Raw genomic sequence first — 11,732 nt, forward strand, 5'->3', positions numbered from 1 at the left:
CAGCATTTGATCACAAGAAGCTAAACCAACATTTCCCTCCATGCCTCTCCCTGGCCGCTGCCCAGGCTCGGTGGAGGTCAGCGACCTCTGACTCTGCCTCTCCTTAGGGAGCCTCTGAGCCGGCCGGGGCCACAGGAGAAACATCGTATTTCACTCTCGTGACTTGAGCCTTAGGCTTTGTCAGCGGGGAGAGTAAACAGAGCGCTTTTGAAGGGTGGACACCCGCCCTGTCCCTGCCCCGGGACACGGCCAGCTGTCCGGAAGGCTGGGCTTCCCCCATCCAGTGGGAAACCAATTTGAAGGATGTCACTGCTCTGGAGAGAAACAAACAGAAGAGGGGAATCAGAGGAGCAGCAGCCGCTGGCATTGACTGAACCCCCGTCTCTTCCTCGAGCCGGAAAAATCCATCACTCCCTTTCCAGGAGTCTTTCAGACCCCCAAAGGAAGGGTTAGTGAGTAAACAGAAAGAATAATAAAGGTGTCTGAGCCTTGAAGACTTATTCAGGGCAACAAAGAAAGTACTCCCCTGCAGTGCTTGTGTTCTGAGCCTTTTTTCCGTGTATTTTATCAAACATTTGCCCACAGCATCCTGACCCACTCTGTCCCCTCCTGGAGGGTTAGGTGGAAGGAGCCTTTAATGTTAAGAGTGTACAAAAATAACAACATGCATGGTAGCTTCCGTGTGTTTGGGGGGGGGGCGTGTGTGTGCGCACACGGGCATGTCTGGAGACAGCAGTGTACAGTGAAATGATGCGAACTTTGGGGTTGCTCATTCATTCACATACTCATTCCGCAAATCCTGCTGAGCGTGTAACATGAGGCCAACACTGTTCTGGGCGTGGGGGCTGCGGGGGTGGACAGAAAAGACACCATCTCTGCTCTGGAGGAGCTCGTGTTGGTAGGGGGACAAACTGTAAACACATGAACCAGTCAGAGTTGAGGGCTCCAGTCCAGCTCACCACTTAGCAGCCATGTGACATTTGGCATGTGCCACTGACCTCACTGAACCGCAGCTGGTGCATCTATCCAGTGAGACTGGAGCTGTCTGGAGGGGCGGTTTTAAGGCTTAGAGCGAAGGTGCGTCACCGCACGGGGGACACTCAGGAAGTGGCAGACACCGACGGTGAGGCAGCTCCCCTGGGTTCAGATCGTTTCCTGGCTACGGAGCAGGACAGAGAGGAAGGAAAGAGGACCTGCGGAACTTGTCAACAACCCAGTGGGGAGGATTGAGAGCTCCCGTGGCCCTTTCAGCAGGAAAGCTAGTCCGGTACCAGCTGCTTTTGCTGCCATCTCTAAAAACAAAAACAAAACAGGCAAAGTTGAGTTCAGCCTCAGTGTCTTCCGGAGTCAGGGGTGGGCGAGCAGAATGTGAGTGGCGATGGAATGAGAGGTCAAAGAAGAGATGCTCAGAGTTTCCAAGAGACTCTTCGGTTCCAAGTCTAGAGTCTAGTTTGGTTCAGATGCTCTGCAGAGATCGGGCCCTTGTCCCGTAGTGTGTACTTTACAAAAATGTGACAGGGTTCCTGTGACAGGTCGGTGCATCAGCCATGTCACAAGCGTTCATGAAACTGGATGCTGACATGAAGGGGTGGTAACCCTCAGTGCCTCACGAAGCTCCCAGTCTGGCAGGGGAGCTACGTGCAGATCCCCCTGATGCCGTGTGATGAGGTGGGTATACGGTGTCCAGGAGTGTAGGCGGAAGAGGGATCAGCTTGGCCAGGAGATGTAGGGAACGTCACCGAAAAGATGGCGTGGGAGCTGACATTTATGTTAGGTTTTGAAGGATCACTAAGTTGCAGGAAAGACAGGGGCTGCCTGGCAGTGGGCAGGAGCTCTCGTTCCCAGAACTTCCGTTTTAATTCTTGCAGCCAGTAGACACGTGACCTTCTGATCGTCAGGAGGCTTTCCTCCTTGTCACAGAACGTGCATCACAGGCACCTTGTGCACAGTTGTAGAACAGAGCTGGTCTAAACATTGGCTATTTGGCTTTGAAATGCCACGTCATTTCTGAGGTTACTACAACCCAAACTATTAAAAGTGCATGGTGACATTAAGCAGCCGTCGTGAAGCTGCTGTATGACACCCCAGTGTAACACCGAGAAGCACTGAACTGTGATACACCATTTGTGTTGACTCGATGCCTTACAAAAATATGGACCATAATATAAAATGTCAGAGACCTGGAAAATCATACACAGACCGAGAAGATAAGACCAGGGAGAAAGTACAGAGAGTGTGCAACTGAAAGAGCCCAGAAAATATGTTGTGAAAAGGTAACTTTGGTGCTAAGTTTTCTAGAGGCGTAAGCAGGAACGACTTTCAAGCCCCTCCTGTCAGTTATCCTGGTCACATCAGTGGGGTTGACCGGTGTACTTTTCTCAATGGAGTAGAAAAAAGGTTTTCCTGTTCTGAAAAGAATTTTTTTTCACGTGGATCTACATGGAGGAGAGGTTTGGGGTGAAAGAATGGGGACCAAGGTGAAGCACAGATGAAACGGGAAATGTGGTTGTTAAAAGCTTAGGCTTTGAAGTCAAGACTGACCTAAATTCAGATTCTGGCTCCACGATTTGCTGACCATGATGTTAAGCGGAATTCTTACACATCAGTTTCCCAGTGTGTAAAATCAGGAGGTCGAAGTGCTGACTTCACGGGGTTGAATTGGGAGGACGCAGTGAAGTAAGACAGTGCAGCGTCTGGCACCGTTTCTGACACTCAGTACAGTGGCCACTGCAGTGAAGCAAGGAGGGTTCTCGGTCTGTGGCTGTGTCTTTTGTGTAAAGGAAACCAGGCCTGTCTTCCCATGGGTGTGATCTCAGAGATGCTCATGCTGCGTGTGCTTTTTGGAGCAGGCACTGTTAACCAGGATAAGGGGTTTCTGATAGAAAAGCAGAAAGGCAGTGCCTAGCAAACCGCCGGGGAGTGATGTGTCTGCTGGTGAGAAGTCAGCAACGCCATCCTCATCTCTGCCTGTCTTCTTTCTTGAAGGTGAACGATTCAAACTGTGACCAAGAACTCCTTTCCCTGCTCCTGGATGCCAAGCTCTTGGTGAAGTGTGTCTCCACTCCCTTCTATCCGCATCTCATCCAGCATCTGTTGGCCAGCCCCCAGCAAGGGCGCTGGGATGCAGAGGAGCTGGCCAGACACCTGCGGGGGGCCGGCCATGAAGCCGAAGCTGGGTCACTCCTTCTGGCCGCCAGGGGCACCCATCAGGCCCTGTGGACCTTCAGCACCGCGCTCAGTGCAGGGCGGCACTGGGTGTGAGTGCCTGCTCGTGGCCACGCACAGCCCCCGGTCCCTCACTCCTGGTGGAAGAGAGCTCCCAGAGCCCAGTGCTGTCCCCAGAGGCAACATGTGTACCTACTGATTGTTTTCAGTGCGTCCAGCAAGTTGCAAATAAAGCTGTACATAAAGGATGAGCAAGCCACCATTTCTTCTGTCTTACAGTGACCAGTTAACATACCTTCTAAGAGAGACTTGACTCTTTCTTTTATTTATTTTTTTAATTTGTCTTTTCGGGTAGAATACAATTAATTTATTATCTAAAACTGTGTTAATTGTTCAGACCATTGGCGGTGGGAGGAGTGGGGCAGGTAGAGAGGGAGAGCAGTGGAGTGGTCAGTGGTTGGAGCTTGTGTCCCAGGATGGAGGAAGGATGGACCTGGATTCAAGCCTCAGGTTAGTTATGTGACTTTGGGCAAAGTGCGCCTTCTCTTGGAACCTTCATCTAACATGTGTAAAATGAGGGTTGTATTGTTCATCTCACTAGGTTGTTGACTGTTATGTGAGTCTGTGTGTGTGAGGCTCTGTCAGATACTTAGCAGGGGCCCAACATATGTTACCTCTTCTTCCCCCTCACTTGTGCAGAATTTCTCCAGCTGAAGCAGGGGCCCAGTGCCACTTGGCGGAGTGAGAATGGGGCATATGGGGTAGCTGAGCTGCAACAGCATTATCTTGTTGAACTGCAGGTATCTGGAAAGGCATTGTTGGTCCTACTATGCATGAAAAATGAGACTGAGAGAGCAGAAGTGGCCTGCTGGCAGGGCTCATGGCATTCACTCCCAGGCCATCTGACACCAAAGGCTCAGCCCAGCTCTGCTCAACCTGGGATCCAGTTTCCAGACAGCACATAAAGTGTGTTCCCCACGCAGGATGATGAGGACTGCTGTGCATAACTCGCTGATACTTGCTTCCACTGCAGGAGTGTGTGCTTGAAGGTGGACGTTCTGGCTGGAAGTCCTGGGCTTAGCTCTCGTGAAAGCCTCACATCAGATTCAAACCACAGCAGCAACCTAGGTAGCGGTTGACGGGGAAGGAGAGCAAACTGGGTGACTGAAGGACCGTCAGAGGGTCCATCAGATGCACCCTGGTCTTTACCTCGACCCCAAGAAAGGGAGGGCAAGAAGGTGGCTGTGTGTTCATAGAAATGTTCAGCTAGCTAATACCATCTAGGACAATCCTTTGTTACAAGAAATAGTTTTTAGTTTAAGTCATTTGGAAAGGCTGCCTCTGGTCAACGTCCGTATTGCTTTGTCAAAGCCGACGGCCTGAAGCTTACGTGGCTCACAGTGCGTCTCTGAGATATGGCACATTGGGGCAGCCTCATCTCCACCTTTCCTCCTCACACTCTCACCAAGGCCACACACTCCTGCCTGGGTACACCCTCTATCTAAGGATAACTGTGCTTCGCATTACTTCACTTGTCATCATTACCATCGTCACCATCACTACCATCATCATCATATCATCATGGTCATCACCATCATATCATCATCATCATATCATCATCGTCATCATCACCATCATATCATCCTTATTACCATCATATCATCGTCGTCGTCATCGTCATCATCATATCATCATCATCGTCATCACCACGATATCACCGTCACCATCATCACCATCATCATCAGCTTCACCTCATTTCTGCTCCTGTGGGTGTAGCTACAGAGTCCTCTGACAAGAAAAGTTTTTTGTAATCTTTGGAGGAGACTTATTGGCACAACAGCTCACTCCCTGACTTCTGACCAGTTGTCTGTCTGAGGATTGAGTTCCTTGCCCAAACTTTCAGCAGCACCTGTAATTGAGAAATGGCTTGCATAAGTCTCAGAAATGCTTCTGAGGAAAGGGCTCAGCACATTTCTCCCAAATGAGGTAACATCTGTCCAGACTGACCCACGAGGCCAAAGGGCCTTCCTAGAGCCCTGACGGCACCAGCAGCACCAGGCGGCATTAACCAAGCCACTGCCAGGAAGGATGCCTCCTAGCAACCTGGGTTTTCTCTAACCTTAGAGCAAACTTCCATCATTTCAGGTGACTGAAAACATAGTGAGAGGTATTCTTAGGTGGCGGAGTCCATTTTAGTGGAATCCATTCAGAGATGTTTTTCTGCAAATTGGACAATTAGAGGACTTAGACATCAGGATGGCATCCTGACCACATAAATTAATAAACTGGGGCCCAGATGCTGGGACAGCTGTTAGCTGTGGTTCTCCACATCCCAGCAGACCCACCCTGAGATGCTCATGAGGAAGGGGGGTCCCTCGCACGTTGTTCTGAGCTGACTCATGTTCTTGCTATCAGACACCAAATTTCCGAGGTTTGAGCAGTTTCTATGGGGAAGGAAAAAGAGCAAAGAAATAAAGTACTCCAGATGCATGTCAATTGCATACATACTCTAGAAGGCTGCGCTGGGTTTTAGAACGTTGTGTTGGTATTTAGCTGTTCACCATAAATGTTACATAAAGCAGTAAGATACTGTTATCTTTCTTATTGTAAAAATAAAAGTTGCCCCAAACCTTTTTCTTTGAGAACAAAAGAAGGAAGGGCTTCTCTGGCCCTCACACTCAGATTTCATGGCCTTGTTTGCCTGGAAAATGCACCCCAGGGTGAGCAGATTGGAGCTGAGCCTTGGGGGTCAGATGGCCTAGGCCTGAAGGCCAGGAGCCCTTTGGGCAACCCACTTCCTCCCTCTGAGACTCACTTTCTCATGCACAGTAGGACTAACAATGCCTTTCCAGATACTAGCAGTTCAACAAGATAATGCTATTGTGTATCAGCCACCCCGTGCCCTGCCTCTCTGCCATGGGACTCCCTTCTCTAACAATGGTGCTGGGCCCCTGCTTCAGCTGCGGAAAATTTCCCCCAAGCATATACCCCAGCTTTAAATGCAGTCACTCATTCAATCCTCATGACAACCTTATAAGGAAATGAGGTACAGAGAGGGTAAGTCATTCACTCAAGAACACACAGCTAGTAAGTAATGGAACCAGGATGCAATCTTAGGTAGCCCAGCTTGGAACCTCGCCCTTGGCCACGATGCTGTGTTCATGCCAGTCCTCATGGCTCCTCAGGTCCTCTGCTGAGGAACCTGGACGAATTGGGGGGGGGGGCATTTGAATGACACTACCCTGTATCTTCCCTCCCCCTCATTCACGAACTGATAATACCAGTGCAGATGGGGGTTGGGAAATGACCTTGGAGTCTTTGCACCTGCCTGCTGATGCCCCAGCCTTCTAAACGGTGGGGTGCCCTTCGTCTCTGTTCAACAGCTCTGACACGGAAATGAACAGGCTCCCCACTTCTCAGCAGACCTCGGGGCCTTCACTCACACCTTCCCGACTATTTCAGGGTTCCCGGAAGGTACGGGAGGTTTGACTACCATCAGCATTCTCTGTGGACAGTTACCGTGGCAGCACCCAGCTTACTGAAATGAGGGCGAGGCAAGGACTTCCCAAGTGTTAATCCCCACCTTCCCACCTCGAAGACCCGTGGGCCCCGTGGTTATGTCATGGCCGCACATTAGAATCACCTGAGCAGGAGTGAAAACACCGGAGCCGAGTCCCCCACCCCCCCCCGACCAATTAAATTAGACTCTCCAGGGGCGAGGCCCCCGTGGTGTGAAACCACAGCCAGTGGAAGGAGCAGGATTCCCTTTAGGTCACTGGCTTCTCATCTCTCTGGCCCCCTCTCTCCATGCCATTCCCACTGCGGAAGCATCCGGCTGGGCCACAGGAGGCTGGCCTGCCAAAGCCGGTGCTCTTCCCCCCCGCCAGGAGCCGGCTCTCCAAGGAGGGAGCAACTGACAAAGGGGATGAAAGGGCCATCACGGATTTAACCTGCAGCGAAATCTGGACCTGGGGTTGTGGTTCCCAGTCAGCCCCGTCCCTGTGTATGCTGAGCTTCCTCCTCCCCTTGGCAACTGGGTCTTACCTTTTTGGAAGGAGAGCTCATTATGATCAGTGTAGCAGGCGAGCATTCAAATGCAGGTTTGCCCTGTTGTTTGGAGGGAGGCTGCGGTTTTTCTCCAGTTAACTGTGAACGCAGCAGCTCCCTCCTCGTTTAGCTCCAAGAGCTGGGGCCTTAGTGTCTCCTCCTTATCTCTTCCCAATAACTCCAAACTCATAAAGCGAAGATGGCTTAGAAGATGTGAACGTCGGCAAATAGGCTACCGGCCGTGCCCGGGCTTGCGAGGAAGAGGAGCCTCTTGTTCGAGGATCCGTGCGCGGGGCTCTCTCTCCACCGGCAGGGGGAGCTGTGAGACGCGGGGCTTGGAAGGAGCCGAGTCCTGACCCGAGGCTCACGTGGCCGACTCGAGAGCTGTGATCTCCAGATTGCTCACAGCTGCGAGCTGGGGCGACCTGCATCAAACCCTTAGGGGTAAAACGAAGAGCAGCTCGGACTCGGACGCTGGCGTTTAAAAACTCCCGGAGTGTGAGGGTCCCCTCCCCAGGGGCTGTCAGGGTGCTGCACAGGACGCCGGTTTCAGAAACGAGAGCCCTGGACAAAGGTCAGCCGGTGAGAGGAGCCGTAGGGTGTGTGATTCCGACGGCCCTGGAGGGGCTGTAGAGGTGGGGGGACCCCGATGCTTAACTAGCCAGCCAGCAGGAGGGGGACCCCCACTGTCCTGCAGGGAACCCTCCACCTGGGGACGGGACTGGCGTTGTCCTGACCAGCGCCATGCCTGCTGCCGAGGCAGCGAGCTTACGGGAAAGCCCCGGGCTGAGTCAGGGAACTGGGTTTGAGAACCCGCCTGGCGAGTGTATGATGTTGGCAGCCTCCCTTCTTGGCTTTTTCTATGTCTGTTTCCTGTCTGCACGGCTCCACTGTTGTGAGGCTCCAGTTCAGTCGGGAGGTGGGGGGTGCTTCCAGGGGCCTGGGGGAGGGGAGGGGTGTCAGGATGAGGGCCCTGGCTCGAGCAGAGGAGAGCTGTGCAGAAGGTCGTCTGTACAGCCATGCCTGCCTCCGTCGTCCCCGTGTCCAAGTTAGTCCTCGCTGCTTCTTGTGTCTTCCCAGGAGATGGGAGGAGGTCTCCTCCTGTCATTTGGTCAATTTGCTTGGAGCCCATTTTTAACAACTCCTTTGCTTTAACGGGAAGACATTTTGCTCTTTGCTGGTACTAGCAATACAAACAATAAAAGGACCAGTGTATTGAGCACCTGTATGTGTGCAAGTTTCATGTATGTCAACAGTTATCCACAAGCCACTCCAACAAGGAAAGCAGATATGACCCCTCATTTATATTTGAGAAAACCAGCTCAGAGAGTGAGTTGACTTGCCCGAGGTCTCCCTACAAGGGAGGGTCAGGATTTGAACTCCCGTCAACATGATTCCAAAGCCCAGCTTTTGCAGGTCGCCATACTCCTGGAGAATTCGGGCTTTCTGCGTCCTGCTCACAGTCGCAATGGCGGTGCACTTTGATAAAGGGGGTGGACCACGGCCAGAGGGTCAGTAACCATTGTCCCCTTGGGTTAAAGAGATGACCCAGAATGTATTCAAGCTCCGTCAGGTGAAGAAGGAGGTCTCTGAACCCTTTCGTGTTAACCTCTTATTAAAGTGGTTTTGTCACCCCGCCCTAGAGAAGGGATGCCCCCATTTAGAAAAAAGACCTCATTCCAGGTAACCCCACACTGCTTTCCCCACACTCCACTTCCATCCAAGTTCAGTCACTGTGCCACCGTTTCTCTCTCAAGCTCTCCCTGGTTAGCAGATGGGAAAGGATCGGTCCCCCTGTGAGGGAGCAGGAGATCGGAGGCCTGGGGACGGCAGGGACCTTGCAGGTAGGTCGCGTGGTCCAGCCTCCCACCCACTTCCACTGGGACTCTGCTCCAGGGCCTCGCATCTCGGCCTGGAGGATGTCTCACAAAGCAGCTTGTCCCTGGGCCGACAGGTTTAGTTGTTTGAAAGTTCCGTGAGCTGTGACTTACCTCCCCGCCGTGGTGCCTCCTGACCCTGCCGCTGTGGTCCACAGGCGTGCCCGAGCGTTTCCGGTTTGCAGGGAATCCTGCAGTGATGCTCACCTGGACATCACTGAGCCTGCCCTTTCATCGCCTTCGCCTACAAGGCTGGGTCAAGTCCCCGAATGCTTCTTCAAGTGGCCTCTCTACCCCAGCGGACATGCAGGCCCCCTCTTCACCCGGTTCCCACCCTGCTCTCCCTGGTCTCCTTACTTCCAGTCCCTGCCCCTTCCCTGCGACCACCAAAACCATCTTTCTAAAACAGGTGTCTAACCTTGTCCTCCCTCAACTTACAGCCCCCCCGCAGCTCTCAGGGTCTACAAGAGAAGCCTCTTCACCCGATAAGCAAAGCCTTTTACATCATGTTTGGATTGGTGGCTATTTTTAATGAAACTTGCAACATCCTTTATAGGTATAGCTTCACAATCACCTTGCTGCTAGATATGATTTTTTAATGTGTTCTGTAGAGCACGGCGAGGCTCAGAGATTAAACAATGTCCGCAAATCACACAGTCAGTAGGTGGCAGAACTAAGATCTGAACCTTGTGGTCTCAGAGGCTCAAACCTCTACTCTGTTCCATGTCCCCAAGCAGTGTGTGTGTGTTTTAATTGCGGTAAAAAAACATGTATCATAAAGTTTGCCATCTTAACCATTTCGAAGAGCGCAGTTCAGCAGTGCTAAGGACACTCACATAGCTGAGTGACCCGTCTCCAGAACGTTTTCATCTTGCAGAACTGAACATCTACACCCACTAAAGATCTCCCCATTTCCCTGCTCCCATTCCCTGGCAACCGCCGTCCTCCTTTCTGTCTCTACAGCTTTGACTCTTCTAGGAGCCTCATGAGTGGAATCACACACTGTTGGTCTCTCAGTGACGGGTTTATTTTGTGCAGTGTCATATACCCAAGGTTCATCCACATTGTGGCACACTTCAGAATTTCCCTCCATTTTTAGGCTGAATAATATTTCATTGTATGCATAGACATACAATGAACAGGTGTTCTGTTGTTTGTGCTTTTTCTGAGCAGCAGTCAGCATCGTGGCATCTTGTTCACCATCTTCCTTCCAAGTGGAGGGACTGTTCATGATAAGCAATGCAGGGATGCTCTGGGCTCTGGATGGCAGATGCCCCAGCAAAGAAACTGAGCTGGATTACACCCAAGAAACTGAGCTGAGCTGGGGCAATCGTAGGACTCCAGCCCCAGGAGTTCCCACCACAAGTGGAATCCGGGAGTCCATCCTACGGAGTGGCCGCTGCTCCTGTTCAAGCATCCTTGGCAGACAGGTGACCTGTGCCCTTCCCTGGTTTGAGTCCTGGGGGGCAAGCCCCTCCTTTGTAAGTCCTTGTTTATTATAGTAAATGCCTGGGGTGGGGCTGGAGCTTGGGCACCTCTGCTCATCCTGCCAAAACTCCATCTTCCCTGGAACAGCGCACCATGTCCTTCCATTCTGACAACAGCTCTGTGAGGTTGGTCATATTAGTCCCCAACTTTTAGTGGGGGAAACTGAGGCACAGAGAGAGACGTTACCCAGCCTGTGAGTGGCAGAGCTCTCCACACCTAAATCTACCTCCTAGTTCCCCAGGGGCCATGATGTCGCTGGTGCTCCCTGTAGGGGAATAGGCAGCCTGCCAGGTATTCTCAGGGTGTGGAAAGGTCCCCCCCACCCTGCCCCCACGCCTGATTTCCTCCCTCCTGGTTCCTGATGCCTCTTCTGAGCCTCTTCCAAGGGGTGGAGGCGCTCAGTTTCCAGGAGCAGCGAGAGGAGAGGTCCCTGGAGAGAAGGGCACAATGGTTGCCACCGCACCAGACTGGGGCTCACAGCCTCAGACGGTGTGCAAGGTGGGAGAAACGTGGGTGCTGTTGATGGAGGACCGCTCAGAACGAAGCGAGGGGCAGCGGTTTCCTCTCAGAAAGGGCAGGGAACCCCAGGTCTAAGGACTTGGACGCCTACGCAAGTCCCTCATTTTTCACCAGCCATCACTGAGTCCTCTGCCTGCTCGTCACCCCCCGCCCCCGTCACCAGCTCCCACATATGGGCCTTCGCCACGTGGCAGGTCCGTGGGCTTAATCTTAGTGACTGGGCCACCCAAGATGAGAGGGGCCTTCCCCGCCTCCTCCAAGGACAGCTGGATCCTGGGGACAGACTCCACTGGGTCAGCGCTGCAGCAAGCAGGCTCTGTTCCGGCAGGCAGGCGCAGGAGGGGGTTCGGGAGCTGGGGCCTGGCAGCGGTCCTAACGTAAATGTCCTTCAGACAGTGGCAGGGAACAGGTATCTGAAAGTCTGGAGAGGCGGCTTGGTTGGGAAGTCTGTGCAGCAGAGACATGGTGTCCTGAAGTGGGGATGTTTGCTGAGCGGTGCAGAGGGACAAGCAGATCCGAGGAGCAGTCCCCCGTCGGCGTTTACCGGCTGTGAAACCCCAGGCAAGGGCCCTTGTGTGTCTGCTGCTGCCTCCCTCACCCCGTGGTGACCTCTCTCACTTTGAGACTGGATGAAAG

The 11,732-nt window shown here is 52.6% G+C and overlaps 1 protein-coding gene across 1 annotated transcript in view; it reads left to right on the plus strand.

The window, feature by feature from the left end:
- The window catches only part of NBAS (NBAS subunit of NRZ tethering complex), a 276,510-nt gene extending 273,097 nt beyond the window's left edge, over positions 1-3,413 (plus strand). Inside the window, exon 52 of the mRNA XM_072938186.1 lies at positions 2,986-3,413. Coding sequence (XP_072794287.1) covers positions 2,986-3,261 — 276 coding nt within the window. The 3' untranslated portion in view covers positions 3,262-3,413. The remainder of the gene's footprint in view (positions 1-2,985) is intronic.
- Positions 3,414-11,732: the final 8,319 nt, after the last annotated feature.

Source organism: Vicugna pacos, chromosome 15 (assembly GCF_048564905.1).
Source record: "Vicugna pacos chromosome 15, VicPac4, whole genome shotgun sequence".
NCBI classification, from domain to species: Eukaryota; Metazoa; Chordata; class Mammalia; order Artiodactyla; family Camelidae; genus Vicugna; species Vicugna pacos.